The 26748-nt window shown below is 37.4% G+C and overlaps 1 protein-coding gene across 6 annotated transcripts in view; it reads left to right on the top strand.

Moving 5' to 3' along the window:
• Positions 1-26748, top strand: part of GLRB (glycine receptor beta) — a 48330-nt gene that overhangs the window by 18380 nt on the left and 3202 nt on the right. For 5 of the 6 annotated variants that reach the window (XM_052690383.1, XM_052690382.1, XM_052690379.1 and 2 more), the window contains 5 exons: positions 3625-3854; positions 6268-6350; positions 9060-9200; positions 12423-12575; positions 18415-18707. In XM_052690383.1, the coding sequence (XP_052546343.1) occupies positions 3625-3854; positions 6268-6350; positions 9060-9200; positions 12423-12575; positions 18415-18707 (900 nt within the window). The remainder of the gene's footprint in view (positions 1-3624; positions 3855-6267; positions 6351-9059; positions 9201-12422; positions 12576-18414; positions 18708-26748) is intronic. The other variant, XM_052690384.1, reaches the window with a different exon arrangement.

Raw genomic sequence — 26748 nt, 5'->3', positions numbered from 1 at the left:
ACTGCAGAGCGAGTAAGAACTTTTACAGCTAAGATAGAGAAGGGCTCATACCAGAACTGCTACTTTCAAGTAAGCTCCCTTTACCTGAACTCCTGTAACTTGTTTTCTTCTGGCTTTGCAGAGTACTTGTCTGGGATCCCCATGGCAATTCTTCCAATTTTTCAGAGATTGTTTTAGAGTGCAGATTTATAGGGTAATACAGGGATTATGTTGCACTTCAAAACTGTTAAAGTCAGGGATTTCTAGAGGTAGATCCATTCTTTTATAAATATCCATAAGGCTATAATGTTTTAGCTGTACTAAGGATCTGATCTTCTGTCTACAATGACAATTCATTCTTAAGGTTTGTATTTGCAGTGTAATCTTTCTTTTCTCACTCAAAGTCCACCTCCTTCTTCTCCTTTAATTTCATACCTTACAGAAAAGTCTTTTTAATGTTCATGCTCTTATTTCACTTTTCTTCTTTTAATCCTATGAATGCAATTCTTTACTTCGCTTATCTGTTAAAAGACAGTACTCTACGACTATTCTGTTTAAAGAGTGTTACTATGCTTGCTTTCTTTGTATCATTGTAGGTCATGTAGAAAAAGCCTTTCACGACCTACTGTGTGCTCCAGTTTTTAGAGAGAGAAGTATTGGCTATGCCTAGCTTCTGGCCTGAGGAGTTTTTCTGGTCATGTGCCCACTGTTTTTAGTAGGTTGCATTGGAAATATTTCCTAGAAGTCCTCCCCTTTCGGCTCCCTTGAAAACAGCTTGCCTTCTGTTGGAGTTTCATGGGAAAACAAAGCCCTGTAGAACACTTCAGTGATTCTTTTTGCCGTCCCTGTTCTCGTTGCCCTGATGGTAATGAATGACTTTTTTTTTTTTTTTCCCCTAGTGTCTGGCTTTTAAATTATTATTTGACTCCCTTTTACTTTAAAATATTGGCCATTCTGCAATATTCAAAAAACATCTGTAAAATTCATGGGAGGGAGACCATGTGACTCATCCAGACCACTTTTTCAAGCCTACATTGAACCTAATTGCAGTACAAGTACTGAATCTGAAAATTCATTACTCAATTTTGGAAAAAGTCTGTTCCCAGTCCTCTTAAATTCGATTTGTACCAGATCATAGCCTGTACTTCTGTCATGTGATGTAATAGTTTGTATTCTGCTAAATAAAACCTTTGTGCATATTATTTTCCATAGATACAGAAGTTAAGTCTCCTGACATCTCTTAATTAAACATTCTTCATACTGCCTTAAATATGTGGTTGCCATCCTCCCCAGGTGAATGCTCTATGAGAAATTTCCAGTCATTTGTGTAGGTCTGAACCTACTTGTTTTAGGCTAATGGGAATTCTCTTCCACTGACTGAAATGGGAACAGAATCAACATCTTAAACTGCCACTAATCTTATAGTTTGGTTTATTTGACTTCCTTTGTAATAGAAAAAGGAAGGGAGTGAAGTAGTATCCACCTGATCTTACAACCAATTCCTATTTTGACAGTGGATTTTCTGTGATTTAAACATCTCCTGAATGGCTAAACTGAAGGCAAGTGTTGGAGAGTGCTTATCATTTGCTTATGGCTGTGAGAATACTTTTGATTTTGTTGAAACAAAGATAATGCACTTGTTCATGAGAAAATTGATTTTTATGTAATGCTTATAAGTCTGAACAATGTACAGGATTTGTATGGTTTAAAATAAATACTTTCACTTGGACATGAAGTCCATATGGAATGGGAACTTCAGAAACAAACAAGTAAATTTTGAATTGTATCAATATAATACATTCTGAGATGATGACCTGAATTCCCTCATGCTCTGAAGCTTTTCTATGGAAGCCTTCCAACTCTAAGTCTCTTTGAATTGACTACTATTTTATGCTACTTCTTTACTTTGACGTAATAATAGAGGTCTTTGAACAAATAAAAATCTGACTGCATCTATTTTTCTTTTTACTTCCAGAAACAGACTGTCAAAAAGTAACAGTTCTCTCAGAACTATACATATTAATAGATGTTGCCTGAGATCTTTCTGTTTAATTTTGATGCTTTGGTTTTTGTTATAATGCAGTGGGGAAAAACATTACACAGTCTGCTGTAGTAAAAAAATACCTGGGCTGGATATGGGAAGGTGAGCACAGGGGGTTAACAAAGGGAAACCAGTAGAGTAAACTACTCTGCATGAGGTCTTAATCAAGAATTAACATAAGTATCTCAACATGGCACTTGCTTTGGACTGTAAATATACAGCTTATAGCAAGTACTGCAGAAGAGAATTCACAATATATCAACAGAAAAATGCCCAAGAAGACACTAGCTTGTACACTCCATTCTTAATTTTTTATGTTGAGTTCATTGACAAATCAAGAATATGTCATGAACCATCACTCACAGATATCTGCCTTTTTTTTATATAATTGCAAAGCACTAGCAGGTATAATCTCAGGATGCTTTGTGCCTAATAAATAATTACTTAAAAAAACCAACGAAGTAACCATGCTATAAAATACAGCAAGGAAGACTAGAGATAGATTCACCTTAATTATAGAATCTGACTTTATTTTTGTCTTTTACTTTGTTTTAATGATACTTTTATTCCTTTCTGTGTATGTGATCTGCCTGGTTTACGTTTGCATAAAAAAGAAGCATTCGCTTAGATGTAAATCTGAAAAGCAGAAAGATGTAGATGTAAAACTGAAAAATCCTAACTGACATAGTAGGTCAGATTTTTCTTTTGGATGCACACAGCTTTACTGAGAACAGCATGCATGTGGGTTTCGTTCTGCCCTGAGACATGTGCTACTCCAATTCCCAACGGCAACATTTGCTTCTCATTGAGCACGGTTCTACTACTGTCCATCCTTGACTAAAACTCCTGCTGAATTTGGAAGAAAGTTTCTTCTATGTAATGTCTTGATTTACTCTTAATTTTTGTGGCCTGTTCTGTGCCTGTTTTCACACAAGCTGCCTCAGGCCTTATGTTGTACAGTCATCAATTTTCCTACTGAAATAGCCCCAAATCACTATTAGAGGTCCCAAGGCTGTATTCTGTGTTTGCAGCTTAAAGTCTGCTGTCTTCCTGGTCTGTTTTCTGCTTTTATGGTGTGGCATATTGCCATCACTATGCCACTTAACAAACTGGAGAATGCTTTTATAAGGTGTTATATTGCCATCAGCATGCTACTTAACCAATTGTATAACAAACAGGAGTTTATACTTCCAGGATTTGCTGGTAGAAGTGATGCTGTGTTAGCAGCTGCAGTAAATCAGTGTAGTTGAACTATGGCTTCCTCTGTGCTGTTGCCTACTTTTCTTTATGCCTATGTAACATGGCTGCTGTCAGAGGGGATGCAGAAAGAATCCTGGGAGGAAAATCTGCTCCTTTCCTTTAAAAAAACAAAAAGTTTTTTTTATCTAAATCTGATATATACTCTACCTATTATTAGTAAATTGCATTGAAATTACCACGTACTAATGCTACTTGAATGGTGATTCATGCCTACCTTTGTGATAGAAAAATCAAAGCATAAATTGCTTTTCTTCTGTGAGTCTGATACTATGGTATTCTTTCCCCATGATTGTTTTTTGTTTAGACTTTTGTCTGGTCTAATTCTTATGTATTCTTCCCATCAGGATTACAGAGTGAACATCTTCCTAAGACAGAAGTGGAATGACCCCAGACTCAAACTGCCCAACGACTGGAGGGGTTCAGACACTCTGACAGTGGACCCAACAATGTTTAAATGTCTTTGGAAGCCAGACTTGTTCTTTGCAAATGAAAAAAATGCTAACTTCCATGACGTCACTCAAGAAAATATCCTTCTGTTTATATTTCGGGATGGAGATGTCCTAGTCAGCATGAGGTATTTTATTGATAAATTCATGCTCTTTCTGACTTCGGTCAATTCATGACTTGATGGGAGATAGATGTACTGTTAGTCTTAATAATGCAGTTTTTGATTAAAATTTAAACATATATGGCAATTTTAAAACAATGCTGTCAAAAATGAAATGTGTGAAAATAAATCCGGAGATGTTGCGAAGCACATAGGTTGATAGCACAGGAAGTACTAAAATTTGACATGTTTGTATATCATGTTAAAGTAACATTAAGTAGGCTAGTACTAGTAACAGCATTAAAACTTACAGAATTATCTAGATTTCTAGAAGCATAATGAAGTGAAAGAAGGTTGTGCTGTCATTCACCAAGACCTGGACAGGCTTGAGAGTTGGGTGAAGTAGAACCTAATGGGGTTCAACAAGGGCAAATGCAGAGTGCTATACTTGGGGAGGAACAACCACATGCATCAGTGCAGGTTAGGGGCTGACCTGCTGGAAAGGAGCTCTGCAGAGAAAAACCTGGGTGTTCTGGTGGACAGCAGGTTGGCCACAAGCCAGTATTGTGCCCTGGTGGCCAAGAAGGCCAATTGGAGTGCACTAAAAAGAGCTTGGCCAGCAGGTCAAAAGAAGGCGATTCTTCCTTTCTATTCAACATTAATGAGGCTGTATCTGTTCAGCAAAGTTCCACACTTGAAGAAAGACTGGGAACTTCTAGAGAGAGTCCAGCAGAGGGCCACAAAGATGGTTAAGGATGTGGACCATCCCCATTATGTTTTAGCAGAGGAGTTGGACCAGTGGATCTCGAGGTCCCTTCCAGCTCCTGTGATTCTGTGATATTTGGAGTAATTCCTTCAGCAAAGTAACATAATTCTCACCACCTGAATTTCTATGTTAACTAGTGCAAACAAGGATTATTTCCTACTGATTTAAAAAAAGGCTGAAATTTAAAAAGTGAATATAAATATTTTGTTAAAGTACTAGGACATGATTCCAGTTAAGATCTGTGCTTTACTCAATGTAGATTTTTCAGAGGACCTCCTTAAATATTTAATTTCATTGCAATGAATGCATACTTCTTTGTGTTTTTGCTTTGTTTATGATCGTGATAGTATTCTATGCCATGAAAGCAACGATTCGTTGTAAACAGCCAAATTTTTTAATTAAAAGGAATATAATGAAGATTTACAGCCTATAGATGCAATGATTTGCAGAGATTAGGTTCACTTTCTAGCAGTAATTTTTTTTTTTTTTTGCATAAACTGAAACGTACCACTAAAATGCAGGAAAAAGTTATTTCCCAAAAGCACTGTAACTTTGCCATTAAGAGGGGACAACTTCTGAAATTATGAATACATGAGGTTTTTATTTGCAGAGTGGAAGTGGTTAGAAAGAAGATAGGAGAGTCCGTGTTTGTTTGTTTTTGCTCATTCTAAATCAGGATGAGAAAATTAAATCTCAAGACTTTTGCAGATGGAGGTCAGAAAAGGAATCGTAGAATCAGACAGTGTAAGCATTTCATTTGGCTCATTCTGAAGGTCCTGTTCATATTACAGCTGTTTATCCAGCAATTTTTGAAGTCTGTAGAAATTAATATTTCAAAACAGAAAATCACTTTCAGCTACAAAAGCAATTTTGATTTTAAATATTAAAATTTAACAGTTGGAACTTCTTTCAGGTACATATTTTTCCAGGTTGTAGCCATTTAGAACAGGTAGGCAAATAGGAACTTTTGGTAGTTGATATTGATAGTTGAGGTGATGTCTCAGGGATCTTGAATGGCACATAAAGAGCAGATGGACATTGATTATTCACTTTCTTTTCCAGTAGAATAATCATAAGGCCAGGGCAGATGAAAGGAGACTATTAGTGTGTGTGAAGGATAGTGTTCTCCTTGTTGCAGGATGCTTTGTATGAATAAAGTTTACATAGTAAATTCGAGAAAGCAACAGGAAGCTTCTTGAAGGAAAAAAATTCTGTCAAGCTGTCTTAAATAAAGGAAGCATCACTCACTTCTGGTTTAGGAAGGCACAACTTAAAGGAGGCTGCTGGAAATCTGGGAGAGTGTCGTTTCCTCATTGGTCTGGTCTAATATTCTTCTTCAGCAGTCTGCCACTGTCCACTGCTGGAGACAGATTTCTTTTCAGTATGGACCTTTGGTTGGGTTGTTCCTAAAAATTATGTCTTTTGCCATGTACTAGTAGTTCTCTAATTTGTGGAATTCTGTATATTTAACACTGCATTATTAAACTACTAGAGGTACTTCAGTTTCTGATTAGATTCCCAAATTTTGAAGTGCTATTTATTATAACCTGTTATTTTTTTTTCTACTGTTTTGGAAACTGAAAGTCAAATACCTAGGATTTTCCTTTTTCTTAGTGCAGTCTACTCCTACATGATGGCTCACCCTATCTTTAAATTCTATTTCTGTATTTTTAGATTGTCTATTACTCTGTCATGCCCTTTGGACTTGACCTTATTTCCTATGGATACACAGCGCTGCAAGATGCAATTGGAAAGCTGTATGTAAATTCATCTTTGCCTAAAAACACATTTTGGGATGAATCTTGGAATGAATATTCACTGATTCCCACCAATGTAAATTTCCCCATGAAAAATGTTTCTTATGGTTGTGTCACCATGCACCCTGATTCAAGCTTTCGCTGTTAAGCACAGTGACAACTGCTTAGTATTACAAAAACAACTGCTATAAGCTTAGTAAAACAGGAATATGTATCATTTGGAAAAAAAGAATCCACAGTTTCCCCTGGAGGTTTTAACTTCCACAACCTGTGCTTTTTTGTACATGGTCAGGGTCCATTTTATCCCCTTGCGTTGATGACGCACCGTGTCATTTGTAACTCCTGAAGTACTGGAAGAAAAGAAAATTACTTGATGCCAACGTTTGAGAGCTTTTAGTATGCAACCTTTTCAAAATGTTTTCATGATTTGTTGTGGATGTGGGCAGGCATATCTGCCCTACTAGTCCTTTTTTGGTAACCTGGTTATTTGATCTCACAAAGGGGCAGACAGGTCTCATCTGTGAAGGCTTTCATGCCATGCTGGAAGTTGTAGCCAAAGTGCTTCTGAAACCCATCTTCTTCCCTGCACCCCAAGTACAAGGGCATCTGTTCCAAAAGTCTAGTAGTCCCATCCTTGTTGATCCGACTTTCCTGGCCTTTTGTTTCAACTAAGGATGAATGTGATGCAGGGAAGGAAGGGTGCTTCCTCCAACCTGTTCCTGCTACAATACAGAAGCTTTATTCTGTTGTTACTGCCCCAGATCTGCTGAGGAAGCTGAGATTAAGGAAGGAAAGACAGAAGCAAGGAAACAGCAAGGTTAAACAAAGCTGAACAGGACAGCCTGGTGATGGCCAGGTAGTAATAATGATCAGAGCTATACAATTTAGTTTTTGATTGACAGCATTTACCCTTACAATTCTAATAAGACCATAGTGTTAGAGTTTTAGTGTATGCCCACTGTGCATATATTAGCTGAATTAAACTTGTATGGTAAACCCAAACAAACTGGTGGTTAATGTGAAAGTAATGGAAGTTGGCTCAAACTTTCTCAGTCTGGGTTTCTCTGCAAGTTTGAAAAAGTACAATTTTTCAAGGGAGAACTACTCATAAAAAGTTGCCAGTAACTTAATCTGATCAACCTTACTGTCTCTCTCCATGCTAAGTTGATGTATGTAGATTAGGGTGCAGAAATGCATTTTCTGCTCCTTTGGAAAGATAGTGTGAACTGAACTTTCTTCTACCTTTTTATTCCTTTGACTCCTATGGCTCCCAGTCTGTCCCCTCCAGTTCCCACACTGAGCTTGCTTTCTCTGTTATCCATTGGCAGCTTTATTTCAATATGTTCAGTTCAAATTGTTGTCTTTCTGGTTGTTAGGTTTCCAAGATGAAGCAGCCAGTTGTTATTAAACAGTTCCCTGTATGTATGGTTATGGTTATGATCACTAGTTCAGCACATTCCCAATGGACAAGATTTTCAGTGCCCATTAATTATATTCTAAAAGCTCTCGGCGGCTTTGTGATTTGATAAATGTTGTTAAGAGGTGAAACTGATTTTATGAGTTGATCTTTAAGACAACTCATTTTTTGATATTATCTTTTAGCATGGAGCTTTGAGGTGTGATTTTTATTAGGTTGTTGTTGACCTTAAAGAAGTTGGCTAATGAACGATTTAACTTTTTGAACGGCATCTATTTTTCAACAATAAAAACAGTTTATTTAAATCCTCCAAAACAAAAACGGTTCTTTAAACGTTTCTGAGGCTTAGAATTACAAAACGCTTCCTACCAACTCAATCTTTTTATATATTTCCCCAGCTTTTTTCCCATATAAAGCACATTATCTTTGAGCAACCTGGTCTAGAGGGAGGTATCCCTGTCTGCGGCAGAGGGGTTGGAACTGGATGATCTGAAAGGTCCCTTCCAACCCAAAGCATTCTGTGATTCTCTGATCTCTGTGTGAAGTTAATTCTTAATAAACAGAAAGTAACAGAAAAACAGCATGTAAAATCTATAATCCATAAATCTATATTGACTATAAGTGTGTATTTATTTAATACTGTGTTATGCTTGTGTTATGCTAGTGCTGTTGTATAAATCATGTTTTAGATGTATGCTGGGGTCTCTCCATATTCAGGAGATTATGATGGTGCTGAGGTACTGACATGATTTCAATAGGACTACATATATCTACTTGAATTTCTTGTCATGTATTTCCTAAAGCACAGTGATTTCATAAATCAGGTCTTTTAATCTGAACAACTAAGTAGAAGGGTTGTTTTACACAAAAGCCAAGTAATTAGGTAATCAGGAAATTAGTAGGTGCAGCATTAATTTCTGTTGCAGTTACTTGGGCTTGTGAGTGTAGCTGAAATTCAGTATGTTTTTCATGCTTTACTGAAGTGGAGTATGAATGATTATGCAAACTTTAAAGCTGTGGAATCTAGAGCACTGCTTTATTTGTTTGGATAGTGATTTCTGTAACAAACACCTCTTAATCATTGTAATATTGCCAATAATATAATATCCTACCTGGCAAATCTTAATATAGAACTACATAAAAATTCAGTTGTGGATTATCTCATTTTTTTTCCTAATTCTTTGAATAGGAAATAAATAAAAAAAAAAAGTACATACATGCTAAATTTTATTGCTGAATTTACTTTGCTTAAGATGGGACTTTAAATAATAGTAATAATTTTCTTCTTGTAGTTGGTTACACAACTGATGACTTACGCTTTATCTGGCAATCTGGAGATCCTGTACAGTTAGAGAAAATTGCTCTGCCTCAGTTTGATATTAAAAAGGAGGATATTGAATATGGTAACTGTACCAAGTACTACAAAGGCACAGGTAGGTGATAGAAGTGCTTTTCATGGTAAAAACTGTAAGCTTCCTTCTGTTATTGTTTATGGATAATGATTTATATTCCAGTACACATCTTACATTTTTATGGGAGGAAATGGGTTACTTTTAGCTAACATACATACATGGTACATACATACAAAGTACATACATACATAGTACTGCAAACTAATTCAAATACATAAAGTCTAGATTGAAAATTGAATGGAATTAAATATTTTTCTTGATTTGGCTTACATGTCTCCTGATCTTGCTGTTGCCATTTTGTTTCTATAGTCTGGGTAATTTTCTATTCTTGTAATCACTTTTCTGATGGGCAGTTCATGTAGAATTGTGCTACCTGCAGCAAAGTAGGGTAATTTGGGTTTTCTCGTTAAACGTTTGTTCCAAAAATTGATAGTATTAGAGTGTAACTTTAAATGTTTCTTCCTGCAGGTTCTTCTTTTCTGTAAGTTTTCTTGAAATGTGTCACTGTAGAAAGCTGTTTGCAGTCCTCAGCTCTGTATGATTCAGTCCTGAGATTGTATTTGAGCGTGGACAAAAAATTTCTGCAGTGCTTTCTGGCTTCTAATGATTTATCATTTCTACTTTGATTAATTAATTTCTGCCTATATTATCCAAACTACTCACATTCCGTGGCAACCCCAAGACTTTTCATAACAACCGAAATCAGCAGTGTGTGTTTTAGTCAGTGCTATTGCATCATATGCACAAATCTCCCATTAAAATGAAGATGGCTGTGGCACTGAAGCTTTTCTGCAAAGATCCTTTTCAAGTTTCTTGCTGACCATTCAGCTGCAGTTGAGAGTCTGTTACTTGCAGTTGTTTCTGAGCTAGATTCCAAGTGTGGAGAGATATCAGGTAACCTTTAAGTAGTTTGGAGTTAAGGAATTTAGTTTGATAGAGATAATTAAAATTGAATGTTATTTTTTTATCTGCAAAATGAATGAGTTCTTAGCTTACTAAGTACATAATTCCATATCTCAGATTATTTACATTTGAAAGTAGTGTGAAATTACATCTCCTCAGAACAATGCTGTATTGATGAAAGCACAACCAGCATTGGTATTTAAATCCAAATTTGGAAATGATAAGAGGTTTCTTAGCAGTGAGAAAATTATTTTATTCTTAAATGAGTTTACTGAAAAATTAGGCTATGAAGTCATGGAAAATTAAATAGATTGATTTTGCTTCCTAAGTAAAATTCATAAACATGGGAAAATTGGATGTAACACAAAGAGACTTCCATTTCATTCAAGGGCAGAAAGGAACACTTACTCCAAATTGCTATCCTGTAATTGTGTTGTCAAAGTTAGCATAATGATGTTATGTTTTGTCATAAACCTAAGGTTAAAAATCTATAAAATTGATATTTGTGCATCTTAGGTATTTTAGGATTTCTGGAATCTTAAAGATAAATCTAAGAATTAATCATTACATGCTTTACAATGAAACTGGAAAGAAAGCCAGCATTGCTCTTTGAAGTTCCAACACCTTGTGACCACAGGTTAAAATGGCACTTTGCAAAGTGCTCAGCAAGATGGTCACATTATTGTGGGCACATGATTTGACCATTAATGAAAAGATCATTAGAAGAACCATCAGACTCAGTGGAATTGCAACATTAAATTTAAGAAAGTTCTCGTAATTCTTTTATTGCTAATCCTTTCTGTTTAAAAATGAAAATCATCCATGTTAAGTCTATAATAAAGACTGGAGTTAATACATCGTTAATGTGGATTGAATAGGTAAGTATGATGAAGTATTTTAAAGGCTGCTTTCAGGAATCAAGAGCTGTGTGATTTACCTTTAATTCTTATATTGAAGGAATTTCACAGTGCAGAGATGCACATAATTAAAATTAATTCTATTAAGGATTTTATAAGAAAAACAAAAGACAATGTTGCAAGTACAAGCAAGTTTTCTAAGGTATGGCCTATGCAGGAGATCGTTGCCAATTGCAGAGAACTTATTCTTTTGGCCATTTACATCAACTGATGTTTTATCATGCCTGTCTAAGTAGAGAGTCAATAAATTTGGAACGTCTATAACAATAATCTGAGTATTTAAGTTGCAAATAGCCTATTTCTTATCTACCAAAATGTATGACAGATCCAACAAGTTCTTCAGTAACTGAACAGTGAGAGCAGCAGATAATCTGTGTGATGGAAATGCCACACAGAATGCATTTCTGGCAGAAAGTGAATAAGCAATGATGTTTACAGTCTCCCTTGTTTGAATGTAAAATCTAAAATTCCTAGAAATTAGTCAGAAGTTATACAAATAGAGAATATGGGCAAAGATAGAAGACTACAAAATGCCATTTAAGGTCTTCTACACAGCAAAGGAATATTCTCATTTTTTGTTGTTGTTGTTTTCATTACTATAGGCTCACCAATATTTTGAAATGACTTGCTATTCTAGGATACTTGTTTTAAAAAATACACAAGTAGATAAATTTTTCAAAGATTCTACGTTTGAAATTAGATGTACACCAATTCTTTTTTTACAGATGGACATTGACTTGAGTTTTGATATTGTTCTAATGTAATTTAGGAATGTCTTCTCTTCATTACAGAATAGTTTCTGATGTATTCTGTTATCTCCACCAAAATCCTATTGTCTGCTGCTTTATTTTTTGATGAATTAATCTTGTTGAGCATTTTCTGAAGTGTTTGTATGTTTTAAAAGTTTTGATGCAAAAAAATTCAGCATGTTTCAATTTTAGGAGTTATCTATTTCAGCTTTCAGTATTGGGGGCATCTCTGCTTTGGGTCACTTTCAGATCACCTCTTTCCATTCTAACCTTTCTAAATAAATATGTTTTTATTCCATCTTATTTGCGAATTAATGCTAAGTAGAATTTTCATATGAGTTTAAGCTCATACTAGCTTAAGCTGCTATGAGTGCCAGATCCCATTGGTTGGAACTGGCCTGCATGTTGAAGCCGGATTCAAGATAAGGCTTGTGTCAGCTGCTGGTTATTGACACTTTGTGAAAAGGGCAGAGGGTCTTATAGATCACAAAGAGAACCACAGGTTACATTGATTTGTGTTTTGAACATATTTCAAATTAAATTATTTGCCTTCTGAAAGAAATTCCAACCGATGAACCTGTGTTCTTAAGCAGAAAAACGAGTAGAAGATAGTAATCTCAAGAGGTTGACCTGCAAAGCACATTAAACTTTAATATGCATTTATTTCTTTAAAGGTTATTACACTTGTGTAGAAGTAATCTTCACTTTACGAAGACAAGTTGGATTTTACATGATGGGTGTTTATGCTCCTACACTGCTAATTGTTGTTCTGTCCTGGCTATCATTTTGGATCAATCCTGATGCAAGTGCTGCAAGAGTCCCACTGGGTAACCTGCCTTCACATATGCTGTTACAGACCACTTAACACCATCAAGCCATTCTCAGTTGCTTTGACAACATGATGCCGGACACTGAAAGCAACTTCACTTTCATTATCCACTCATCTTTTTCACTGAAGCCTCCTCATTCCTACTCGTGTAAAATCCACCCCCATATTGAAGCTTTGCTTGTTGTGCAGTGCTAATGTGATGAGGATGCTCTCTCTGCTCCTCTGTACCAGGACAAATCTGGTCTTACCAGATCTTATTTGTGGTTGTTGTTGCAGGCACTGGGGCAGCATGTAGTGTGTAGGAACTTGAGCATTTGAAGAACTCTTGAAATAAGAAAGCAGGATGATGACTAAGAATCTAAATAGCTATCTCTTGTAGCAGGTTTTCTGAAGATTAATAGAACCTGAATGATGTTTGGAAAAGAATTAGCATCCTTGATTTCATTAGAGACTCAGTTCATGAACTATTTCAGCCTCTTGTGCTGCTCAGCACAGCACAACAGGCAGGCTGTTCGTTTGTTATGGGACTGTAGGACATGGAGTTAATCAAAACAATAGTATCTTATCTTCACTGTTTAATAGGGCAAGGGACTCCAGCTCTGGGGTGGGCCAGCCTGCAGATCACCAGAGCTTGGTGAAATGTGGAGCCAGGCTCTTGAATCTTGACATTGCTGTGTGTAATCCTATCCCCATGCCTTCCACAACCTCTCCTTTCTCATGCCCTGAACTCCTTGTCCTCGCCTTTCCCTGACGCTCCCACCTCCACACTCCCTATTTTCCAAGTCTTCTCCACGTTCCCAGGAGATGTAGTTCAGCTGTTTTCCCATCCCACAAGGATGCAGTTTGAGCATCTCTCCAGGCCCTGGCCTTTCTGAGAAGCCTCTCACCCACACATTAACGTGCACATCTCATCTGGATCTAAGTCCTCTGCAGCCTCACGTGCATGAACACATTCTGAAAGCACTCGAGATCCTTAGGGGCAAGGTCTGCCTTGTCACCATCCCAGACTGATCAGTAGAGTCTGAAATCTCCACGGAACAGGGAGGATTCCTACCAGGTTTGTTAAGTTGAAATGTCCCTGCAGTTGCCTTAGTCTGAGCTGTGCTGCTCCACTTTCAGGACATCTACCATGTCTCTTCCTTCTCCATTGATGTGATTGCCAAAATAAACAAAGAGCTTGCACCAAGACTAAAATGCTGCTTTAGGGTTTTCTGCTACAGTTGGCTTCCTTTCTCCAATTAAACGTAATGAAAACATATTTCATTACATTTATTGTATGTATCTCTTTTGCAGGGTACTGTTTCAGAATACAAAACAACTTTATTTTTCTTGATCTTTAAAAATACTGATAGTTTTTGAGGAGCAGTCACAATTCATATTAGTTTGATAGCGAGTAACAAATACACCAGGAAAGCTACTAGGGATGATTTCCATAGCATGAAACATAAGATGTTACATGAACGAAAAAAATCAGTCTGGAGAAATTATACCATGCCTTCAATTAAAAAGATAGAAATGAGAACTGGAGTTAGTTTTCATGTAATGAGATCCAATATGATCAAAACCTTATCATTATAAAAGCATTTCTACTTTTATAATCCTGTGTTTCGAATAGCTGGCCAGTCAGGTTTATCAATTATATGTGAGATTTGTAAGAAGCATAGGGATGATTTATATAGCATGGATGTGTTTGTGACTAAACACGCATGCTTATTTATTTGTCTGTTTATCTGTTTTTATGTGTTTTAAGTGTTTGCTTGCTCCTTTTATATATTGCCATGATATAATGCATTTTCAAAGATATTTACCATCGGCCTGGCTATGTAACTTTTCCTCAATCCCCAGAGAAGCAACAGACACTAAATCTGACCATCCTTTAGTCATGAGTCAGTATTTAATAATGCAGGTTGATAACACCATGGTTGCATTAAGATTTATTTTTCTCCAGTTTGCACAAGGGCAGCAAGTGGCTCTTCTTTCTGCATCCTTAAAGAAAGTTGATCTTGAAATCTTAACAAGATAAACATTTCTGTGTCAAGTGAATGTCTGCTCACAAGAAAGTGTTACCAGTTGTCATTACAATTGTAATGGTTGGTAAGATACCTCATTAGGTGAGAAGCTACTTCAGATTTGCATATGAGTATCTTAATACAGTTATCCTTACAGTTAACTATAGTGGACCACTGTTGGCCATGCCTAGGAATCTCAGAAGTTTCTAGCTGATCTAGGAATGCAAGAACTATAAAGCTCAAAACGATTTTGTAGATTGATTGATTTTCTGGGAAAAGGTGTTTTTTTCCTTCAAAGAAAAAGGCTGTGTCCATCTAGGAACTAAGTAAGTTGCAAGGCTTTTTTATGCCTATAATGTTGAATTCAATTAGGTCACACAGTGGTAGGGAGCTCCACAAAGGACACGTATCTGGAGAGCTCTGGCTAAGTGATTTAAAGATGGAGTCATCAAGTGCTTCTTTCTAAATAAATGCTTGTGTTTCAGCTTTTAATGAGGCCTATGGAGGATTCTCCAGTTCTTTACAGGTGGAAAGTGTGCCAGCATCTGTTCAAAAAATTCCTATCTTCAGTGCCATGTGACCCCCAAAGGGAGTACAGCCTTCCCTGAGGCTGTAGGCATCTGAGGGACGTGATTTAGCAGAGGGTTGTTAGAGTTGGGGTGCTAGAGTGTTGGAGTTGGGGTTAGAGTTGGGGTGCTGACCATGACCTAGGTCATGGTCAGTCTTGATGATCTTCAAGGTCTTTTCCAACCTGAGCAATTCTATGACTTCAGACTTCCAACGAGCCACAGTAGCCTGGAGTAATGGAGCATTAGTCCAGGGTGTAAGAGTCACACAGCACGCACTGCCTCCTGTGAAAGGGTGCTTGGGATACAGTGGAGGAACTAAAAGCTTGGGGAAGTGATGGGGGACATATCTTCCATGTGTAACAGCCAAACATGCCCTCCATCCTGCCTGCACTCAGCTCTTAGTTCAACTCATTGCATTTTATGAAACCGCAGCAAATGCAGGATTTCAAAGGAAAGACATTGAGGTATATTTGAACAGTGTAGTATGAAGATTGGCAAGATTATGTCTTCTAGTTTACAAAGTTTAATGGGAGAAGTGGATGTATTGCAGATAACAAATTATGAGGAAAGAAGGATGGAATATTTTGTTTTTCAGTAGCGTTTGTGAGATGGAGCCAGACATTTTTAAAGCAGTAATATAAAACAGAAAATGCTGTTTTATACAGCATAAAATTAACCTTTGTAACTCATTGCCAGCAGATAGTGCTGAGGCTAGTTAAGTTTGATAGATTTGGAAAAGGGAGATTTATATATCTGGCAGTATGCTCTGAAGTGCTTTAGTGATATTATGCACATGTAACCTTTGGTAGTATTTTTAAGATAGGAGCTCTGTGCAATCATGCTGTAGGCAGTGAGCTACTAACCTTCATGATAGGAATGAAGAAGAAATTTCTGTGAGTGGATTAATTAGTTATTAGGTTCTTACGTCACTGAAATATAATGTTGGCAGCGGGTCAAATCTTGTACTGCAGCTCCTGTAAAGTTAAACTGTTTGGTTATATTTGAGATGACTGGATGCTGGATGTAAGTGACTTATTAAATGAAAGAAAGAGGATGTAGTTCTTGCCTCTGTGCAAAGCTGGCAGGTGGACACACTGTGCGATCAAGACGGATCGTGCTCTAGGGAAAAAAAATGCAGGCTTGTTTCTTAGAAAGGCCAGCATTCCCAAATTTGTTACAGAGAACTAAGGCCCTTCCCCTTTTTGTCCCTACAAAGAAAATGGAGATTTCCTCCCTGACGCACCACTCTCATTTTAAGAATTATTTTTTACCAGGTTATCTTGCAGCTTATTTATTCATTCTCCTCAGCTATGTTGGAGCTGTGCTATTTGCACCATATTCAATAGGTACTGTCAGAAATGCAACTTACAGCTCTGGTACAGAGTCTCTGAGGCAAGGCCAGCTCTGATCTGCTTGGTAGAATATTTCTGTTTTATTTCAGTGTTGTCTTGAAAACCTAAAAGATTTTCTTTAGTTTCTCTTGCTCAGAGAATGAAGGTTTCATCCTTCCAACAAATGGAAATTAGCAGCAGAAAGCTGCAGATAGGAAGAAGTGTCCTTTACGTGTTAAAAGACATTACCCTTTATATTTGCGCTTTTTATGACATTTCACAGTGATCAATAATTAGTGTTCAGCCTGCCAAGACCAGCTGGTGTTGGTCATTGAAAATAAATAAGTAAATAAATAAAAAGTGAGCTATACTTTTCTTGCTTCTTGTCCTTATGGTTTTTTTACTTGATAGAGTAGTTCAAAAATAAGCCAGAGTAGAGACTAAAGTTTATTTGTTCGCTATTTGCCTTGTTCATTCTGACTCAACAGAAAACATCTGACCGTTCTTTGTTAATCACAATGGACAAAAAAAACTAGCTTGAGAATTATTTATTGGTATCACACATTTTTAAATAAAACACCATAAAATTTTGTGTTTAAAATCATATAATTATTTACTTATACTTTCTCTTTAGTGTCTTAGCAGCTAATAAGTTGCCTGCTTGAGGTCCATATCAAAGTAAGTTATCGATCGTATTGAATTCCAACTGGGACAGTAACGATAGAATATTTGGTAGTTATGATCAGCTAGAATTTCAGATTTTAGTAGGCCAGTATAAGTATTTTCAGCTTTATTAGTGTTCTTACATTTTCACTTACTTTAAATGGATCTAAAGAAAAGGTCTACAAAATAATTTTTCTAATGGTTTGTATAGCACATGTGACCCTTATAAGAAACATTAAAGCTAACTGAGCATCTGCTCTTGAGCATCCCTTTGTATAGATGTCAGTTCATGAAGCTGCCCACTCATAACTGAAAATGATTTTTATCATTAGCATTCAGAAAAAAATTCTGATCTGGATGGAAATAAGTTTTTTCTGTGTGACAACCACTTTTAAACATCTGTGTTGTTTTTTTTTTCCAAATGGAGCTACTATTCCCATGTGCCAGGTGCCTGCGGGGAATCTGAGATCACACTTGTATTTTATTTCTTGTGATGTGAGTCCTGTGTTAATGGTGATGTTTGGAAGCTTTGTAAGGAGCAGTGCTTATTGAAACGTAGCTTTATGATGTGTGACCTTTCAGTACCCTTTGTGGATGTACTTAAGGGCTTCTTCAAAAGCCCTTTATCTAGAAAGCTTCCTCTTTATACTGATAACTCAAGCAGGGGTGTTCACAGACCTTTGGTCAACTCAGTGTTTTCATCTTCACAGTAAGTTGTGAGCACAGACTTTTTAGGGTGCACTTTAAAAATAGTGCCCTGTCAGGTTTAAATGTTATGCTTGTGGATGGTTCATTCAGAAAACTTCTCCTGCTGTAGCACAGTGCTGGGACAGCAGTGATTCTTCAAATCTAATTTAAAGGACTTGGAGTTTTTTGATTTAGATGCCATCTATTTCTCTTCTATCTTCCCAGAATTAGATGCACGCTGTCAGTTAAGTCTCTGGAAAACCCATTTCTGATTGTATGATAAGTGTTGTGGCAGGAAAACCACAGCAGCTAGTTTAGCTTCATTCATTTCTCTGTTTGTAAAACAAAGATACTCATTATTAATAATTTGTCACTGACAGTATCCTGCATAAGTGTTGAATTTAACTTGTTCATTAACTGCAGGCATGTACACATGTGCAAAATATACCTACCACTTCGTCAAGTCCCATTTGCTGTTACAACTCATCATTCAGTGTTGTCTGTTTCAGAAGAGGAGCACAGCAGGTGTCGATAAGGCTAAGTTTGTGTTAATTAATACTGTATTTTTTGTTCTGTAGGTATTTTCTCAGTGCTCAGCTTGGCATCTGAATGTACTACTCTTGCTGCTGAACTTCCCAAAGTGTCTTATGTGAAGGCCTTAGACGTGTGGCTGATTGTTTGCCTCCTCTTTGGGTTTGCATCATTGGTGGAGTATGCAGTGGTTCAGGTAATGCTAAACAACCCAAAGAGAATTGAAGCTGAAAAAGCCAAGATTGCCAAGGCAGAACAAGCTGAAGGAAAGGGTGGAAACGCTGCCAAGAAGAACACTGTGAATGGCACAGGGACTCCTGTCCACATCAGCACTTTACAGGTAAGAGCTGCTAAGCTGTGTATGCAAAATCAGCATTATCCTATATTAATGTAGTTCCAGAAAGACACTGCTATAATAGTTTTGAACAATACATAAACTTACAGGCGGCCAAGATGCTAAGAACATGCTGGTAATTAATGGCTGGCCATCTAAGCAAATGGTCCCTAACGATTTGGTGTCAGATGTGCTAAATGAAATGTTTATTTCTTTGTAATACCTACTGTACTTGTTGCTTGAGTTTTAGATAAATAAAGAAGCAAGCAGATTTACAGTTGCTCTTTTTCTTTTAATAATAAATAGCAGCTGTCAAACTGTAACTATTGAGAGGACAAGACTTTCAGTCAGTATTTGTTGAGAGCATACTCAAATATCAGCATCTCATTGCTTTTCTTGGAACAGCCACAGCTGCACTGCATTGCATGTAAAGAATCTCTACAGCCAGGGATTCAGAAGTCTTGGCATTTGTAAATAAAAGACAGGTCTGTTTGTCTGTCAAACATTTCCTGCATTTCTTCTGTTGCTAGATGGAGTATGGCTAAATTGATCAGAGCTCATTCTATGAATAAAGATTAGTTCAGCATCTTAGCTTAGGCCAAAGTTTTCTGTATAACCTGAGAGTTACCAGACATCCCAGGCCATCTACCCTCAGTTCTGTGGAAGAAAATATATGATACTACAATATATGGAATATGAATGTGTCTTACAGTTTTCAGTAGCTGTACAATTTAGATGTGTAGAATAAAGGTATTTGGCCAGGATAGCAGAAACCCAGCCCTAGTGTAAAGCTGGCATTGCCTCCTTACTAATTACCCCCAGGTCAGAGAAGCTGCTGATGGCACAGAGCAGTGCACTTGACTACCATGATTCTCATCTGATAGAGCCTCCTAAGAACTGTTTTGGCAGACAACCAGATTCAGCAGCAAGCGGCATGGGAGCTTGTCCTATCCAGGAGTATAAAATGATGACTGTTGTCATCTATGCTATCATGTCATATTTTAATCTTTTTCCCCAAGGAGGTAGGTTTGAGTGCACAGTTTATTTCTAAGCTTTGAGGAACGCTAGTTATAATAAATGGCTCAGAATCACATACAAAACATTTGTCTACAACTGAAGCACTTCCCCCAAAGCAGTGCGTTTTATTTTGGTAAGGTAAAGATATGACAAATTTCTCACAGCTTAGTGTTTGGATCACTGAGTCTATTTTTGGACTTTATAAATAAGCAGAACTACTTTTAGATTTCGAGCATCTCTAGGATGCTCGAGCATCTAGGATACTTAGCATCTTTCAAACAAATTATACATTTAAATAGATAAGCGTGACTTTAAGCCCACATGTGCATCTGTAGATGCACCTTATCCTATATATTTGAGCACTATAAATATACTCAGCTGAAAGCTCCCTCTCTGCCCTAGCTACTGCTTAGGAATACTTTTGACAGTTTTTACCACTGGAAGGCTGCACTACTCTTCTAAATCAAAATAGTTCTAAATCTTTCAGTAGCTCTGACTCCTAATCCAAATCTAGGTCTGCCCCACAGCATTTGGCTGGCTCATATACAGAGTTAGCAACCATCAAGTAAAGAATGCATTTGTCATATGGCAAATATGCAAGGGAGGGAAATATTAAAGAAACAGATAATGGAAAAAACTGTATATTGAAAGGCAGAATATGAAAGCCAGAGTGCTGTCCCAGAACGTCAGGAGCTGTTTCTCATCAGGCTTGTGTTTGAGGAGAGAACACATACTGTGATAAATATCTGGAAAGAGCAGAAGTATTTGAGGATGTTCTAATTCTTTCCTCACAAGAGTCATACAGAAATCTGAATGCACCAAGTTCATGAAACCAAGGTGATAGTAAGCAAAAAGAGAGGGCATAGCTGTAAATTTCACTAGCTGGATTTGAAATTGAATGAGGCTCAAAGATAAAGCCAACAGGAAAGATCTGGAAGCACGAGACTCCTAGTGGGGAAAAACAGAAAGCATGAATGATTGCATTGCCCACATGAAGCACTTTGTTACTGTGGGATATTAATGAAGAGGTAATGAAATATAGCCAGAAGTTGTTAGAAGGGAATCAAGTTTATCTCACTTCACAATATGCCTATTTTTCATATTATTTAAGAAAACAAGTCAAAGCAAAGATCATACTTAAATACTTTTAAATTGCTGGAAATTTTTCTGTACATCCTAAAAATTTGCAGCCTGATGATGTTTGTAATGGAAGGTAAGGAGAAGAGGTCCCTTGTATCAGAGCCTGGTGATATTCCCCTGGAAATTCTCAGCTGAAAGCACTTCCAGCACTGTGTCATGTCAGGAGAGTCAGTGATAGTGACTGATGCTCACCTGCAGCACTAGAGAAGATGGCAGGATGAAAACAGTGTTCACAATTTGAGAAAGCCCCCTATGGGTGCATAGCTGATTTTCTTCTCTGCCAAGTCCTGGGTACTGGCTGAAGTAAAGCTGTGTGTTGCAAACATACGCCAAGCTCCAAAGTTTCTGACTCATGACCCCTGCCCAGCAAGAGCCCTTCAGAGATCAATGCCATCTTAAGCCCAGAGGTTTATCAGTGTCTGTGTGAGTAAATTCAGTGGGTGCATTCTGGCAAGATCACCCTGAAACTGTAGGAAAAAAATAGAAAATTCAGTAGAAGCAGTTCTGCTGATTTTGCTGGGAGCTGTAAAGGCTAGAAGACATGAAAGCTATTTGGCTCCTTGTACATAGAGACTGCACATAGCTGCAGTTGCAAGCAGAGGAGGAAATGGTGCAGCCTGGTGGTAACTGCTGGCACTGGTTTTTTTTACTGGGAATCCTCAGAAGGAGTTTGAGTGTGTTTCCTAGCAGTGCAACATCATACATGATGAGAACAAGTAAAAAGGGAAATGTCTGGAAGATGAATCAGTTTCTTTTTTCTTTCACTGGTGGCATTGATTACAAGGAGTGATTGCATGGTTAACTATAACAACACCTTTCCACTGCAAAAGTCACATTTTCATCAAGCCCATTTCTAGAAGCTGTCCCCCACAGGTAATGCACTGATGACTGAAGTGAACATTTGCTAAAAGAATAGCTCTGGCAGGTGATGAATAGGTCTGTGCAAGTGGTGGTAATAGCTCTAAACCTAGTTATTTTTTAAGAGAAGTAGTGCTATTGCTTGCCTTGTCTTGTCTGAGCTGCCTCTAGGCTATGAAACCTGATATGCATCTTGTTCATCTCTAATTGATTTTCATTTATAATATACTGGACCATTGGTGGTGACCTATGGTGACCTGATCTCTTCATATTCTGTGTTTTCCCTTCAAGTAGTACTCTAAACTCAGATTTTTCTCATAGAGCTGCCATAAATCCAGTTTGCATTTTATCTTGTGTGGAAAACCACAGGCTACAGTCTATTTTAATAGTTGCTGACAGCATTTCAGGTACAGGGTAGGTACTTTCTGCTCTAGTGAATCACGTATCTATCCTTAGAGATAATTCAGAACACGACTGCAGAAAAGCCCTGAGCAATCTGCTCTCGCTGACCCTAATTTGAGCAGGGGGGTTGGACTTAGATGATCTCCAGAGGTCTCTTCCAACCTCAGCTTGGCTGTGACTGCGTGATATTTTGTTTTACTTTTCTGCTAGCGGGGTAAGGACAGTTTGCAGATAACACAGTAATATGGATTGGGATAGCAAGTTCCTGCTTCTTTGACAGTGCGTTTCTCATCTCATAAATCCTTGAAACCAATTTATGCTTCATTCTCACAGAGAAAGAAGACTTGATCATGGGATGAGCAGTGAAGTGAAAAGTCTTTGTTCTATTTGCACAAAACAAATTTAGCTGAGTTCTATATTTTTGGTGTTGTGAAAGGACAGATTTTACATATTTGAAAATCATTTCTTTTCTCATCTAGCTGGAAGAATTTAAACAAAAAATATGAATGATTCTGGTGAGCTAAGAGCATTCAAAACAGCTATAGAACAGAAGGAAAGATACAATAATTGTAAACAAAACTGAAGAAAACAATTGAAAACTCTCCAGCGACTGAAAACTAACTCAACTAAAAGCATTTCTATTCTATTCTTAGTGGCAAAAGGAGATGCTGATAGCAGCTAATGTAACTTGAAATCCAGTAAATGTTGGAAATAGGTAAGAAAAAGATACAACAAAAAAGACAAAACAAAAAAAAGAAACTCAAAGACATATAACAATGCAGATATATGGTCAGCATAACTGAATCATAGAATGGTTTGGGTTGGAAGGGAGCTTTAAGATCATCTAGTTCCAACCCCCATGTGATAGACAGGGACGCCTCCCGCTAGAACAGATTACTCAAAGACCAGGTTGATCAAAAGAGCAACAGAAAGTTATTTTACATGTATATCAACAGTAAAACAAAACAAAAACAGCAGTAAAAAGAATATTGGTCCGTTACTAAAGACAGTCAAGAGTTAGAAAAGACAAAAGTGTTGATAAAATGTTCCAGTTTTCTGGGAGAAAGATGAGTACATCCAATCAAATGATGAGCTAGTTTCCATTGACAGCAGGTAATGAGGATGTTAAACAGTAGCTATTCAAATCAGACATTTTGAAACCAGGATGTCAGGTAAAGTTTCCTCTAAGATTTTATACAGAACTGGTCCAGGAGTGCTGTGGAATATAAATGTTGATTTTTTTAATAATAAATCCTTTTAAATGGGGGGGGGGGGGAAAGGGTGGGGGGGTTCCAGATGACTGTGAGAATCTAACTTTGTTCCAGTACTTTTAAAGGCTGGGTGACATAATTTGAATAATTACAAGATGGACATCAATCAGTGGAAAATATTAAATAGATCACAGGGGGCCGAATAATAATAATTATTCATAATTATTAATTATGATTAACTTTACTCATAATTCATTTCCGTATTTGCTACTACTTTAAAATGGTCAGTGAAATGAAAGGTGATCTGCACGTTTATTTATTTAATCAAATGGTATAATTTCTTTTAAAGACTATCAGTTTGTTTGGAAGAGGTAATAGAATGGAGGAATGAAACTGTGAAGAATGTTTGGCTTTGTGTGTCAGCATGATTACATCATCTGAATTGTACAAAGTCAAGGTTAGATTTGTTACTGTCTGTAAGTACCAGCAGTTAATCAGGCTAAGTATGGTCATGCTTCATGACTGAAAATTGAAGCCAAATAAACTCAGGTTAGGAATGAAATAAGGCACATATGTTTGTAGAGAACAAGGTCGTGGAAAAAATATCTCGATTTGGGATGTTTTTAAAGGAAAATCTAGTGTAAGTGACCCAGGACTGCAGCTGTGGGCAGCACCCGCCAGCCTGAATTTTGGAGAAGGTGAGAATGGGTCATTGCAACAGACCTTCTGGCTTCTGGGAGCCCTTTTTAGATACTTCTGAGCTGTGCACCAGCCATACCAGACCTACTTTAGGAAGCCTATCTCTGGTGGGAACTGTGGTACAAAGCTTGTATTTGGGCTGAGCCTCAAGAGAGAGCCCTGGTGCCTTTCCCTGCCCTTCTCTGCATCTATACTGGCAGGAGAAGAGCAGCTCCAGGCTCTGTCTTGGATGTGGCACTCACTCCCTTTTCCCCACACAAATGCTTCCAACCCCAGTGCTATGGATCTGGGACCCTCCTGCTGGCCAAGCACAGGTCACCGTGCTGAGGTAGGGCAAGAAAAACAATAGCAAATCCTTTCCAAGGCCACATTCTGTGTCAGCATGGAGTTGAAAGTTTATAAGAGATGTGGGAAGCCTTTAATTTTACTTTGTTTGCAAATCTTTGGTAAAGTCTTTTTGACTTACTCGAGTCCCCTACCATCATATTCCACAGATACTGTCCATGTAATCTTTAATAGGTGTCATGAGTATCATTACACTTTCTAGCACAGTCAGGGTTAATTAAATGCACTTAACCTACATTTAATACATATTACTTCACTTGGTTTAAAGAAGGCTGTGGGTGTGAGCAACAGAAATATTGGAGAGCTGAAGGGGTGAATGGGAAGAAATTAAAAAATATGTCCAGGCAGCAACGGAATTAGAAAATAGGATCACACTGAATTGTGTGAATGAAAGACTTTATTTTTATATATATATATATATTTAATATAATAGAAGCATATGCTTAGAAAAGAAAAATTGGGGCCAGGTTTTACTCTTACAAGAAAAATTGTGTCACCATGATAAATCAGCTGGTACTCAACTAAGCAGGGCTCTGTGTGAATGTGTTATGAGCAATCTTCCACTTGTGAGGGATAGGTGACCTAGAAGCTGTTCCCTCAGCTCTCCTTGCAAGCAAATGAGAACTGACTTGTAAAAGCCTCTACCAGAACACTTCTTAGAAATTGGAGTGGGACAGGAATATTCCACGTTGCCTTACGAGAGCACAGAGACAACAATTAACATCACTGAGTTTTACTGTTTTACTCTGCTAGTATGAGGAATGGACTGTAAGTTTGCAAATCCGAAAAGAAGTCTCTAATTCTTTACATGATTCTGTTTCTCACAACATATTAACCTATTAAACCTATTAAACCTATTTCTCACAACAGTATAACCTATTAAATGTTACCAGTTTTGACCATGAGGGAGTGTGATAAATAAGGAATGAAGGAACAATATTCTATACTTGAGTACAGAACACTGCTTCTGGATGTCAGCTCCTTGAAGACAGGCAAACAAATTCAGCAACTTTTATACATAATCTTTCTGTACAATCATGGAATAGCTGTCTTACTTCTCTTTTATATGAACCGTAATCTTGTTTTTGTGGTGAAGCCCGCACCTCAGTTTTAGTGTATTGCTTTTGAAATAGACTATTTTCCTAATAAATATATGTCTGGCAAACCTGGGGAGGTTCACTCTTGCTTGAAGCAATTCTGCCTTGCTTCTCCTCCGCCTTACAGAGAGTCATCACTGTCAGCAATGGGAGTGAAAGCCCCAGCCAAAATTTACATCTCTACCTGACTATCACAGCTCTTCTAATCAAGGATAACTTGTCAGTTGTCATAGAGAAGCCAAAAATATTCAAGATATTTTTCATTCATTCATAAGTCTGGTACTGCATTCCATTCTGATTATTTTAATAAGCTATGAAATGTGATAATGTAAATATCTCAAACCATCAGACTGCAGAAAACCAGAGGTGGAGGGAGCTGAGGCTGAAGGCTTTGTGATGGGGAGAGAGGATGCTGGGAACACAAATGGGGAGCTTTGGGGAGAACTGAGTTTAGTGGATCAGTGATTCCAGGAAGCTCCAGCAGTTATCTTAATGTCACTTGCTTCTGTGTATCCCTTGGTTGGTGAGCCAGCATGTTTTTCAACTCTCAGATTATTTATGTGAATAAATGGCATTATTAATGATGCTGTTATGTTTCTTTTTTTTTTTTTTTTCTTTTTTTGCTGCTTTTTGTACTGCAAATAAAAGGAAATGCTGTGAGAGAGATGTACCAAAATCACACAGCACAGAGCCTTGCAAGAAGTCTTCAAATTCCTTCAGGCTACCTAATAGTGTGAGATGATCCTCACTGAGATTTATTGTGTCTAAAATAGAATCTTTCTAAAATCCAAGGAAGGGAAGATCAGAATTTTTTTTTTTCCCCAGAATGCTTATATATATATATTGCTCTCTCTATATATTGCTAATAGACTTGTAGAATTGTCTGCCTTGTGGGAATGGGAGATTCACCTGGGGATACCAGTTGGTGCAGCAATATTTGAACCCGAGAACACTGACAGAGCTGTAGGAAAGACATATATTCAGCTGTTAATTTACATTTTCCAGTGACTTCCCAGATATCAATGGGAAGTACCTGGAGTGCTGTCACATCCTGGTTACCTTCTTTAGAGAGGTGTCAGTGACTTCCAGTACAAAGGTGTCTTTTCACTTCACGAGGTTATCACCCAGGGTGAGATGAGCAATCTTGAGCTGGCTAGTACGTAGAATCAGAACAGATTTAATAATTTTTTGATCAAAATCTGAATTTTAGAGCTAATTCTGAGCATTTGGAAAAAAAGAAAAAAAGAAAGAAAAAAAAAAAAAGTAAGCATTGAATAG

This window comes from Tympanuchus pallidicinctus, unplaced genomic scaffold (genome assembly GCF_026119805.1).
Source record: "Tympanuchus pallidicinctus isolate F22 unplaced genomic scaffold, pur_lepc_1.0 scaffold26, whole genome shotgun sequence".
NCBI classification, from domain to species: Eukaryota; Metazoa; Chordata; class Aves; order Galliformes; family Phasianidae; genus Tympanuchus; species Tympanuchus pallidicinctus.
Note: the sequence above shows the minus strand (reverse complement) of the source record. Positions and strands in the feature narration are given on the sequence as shown.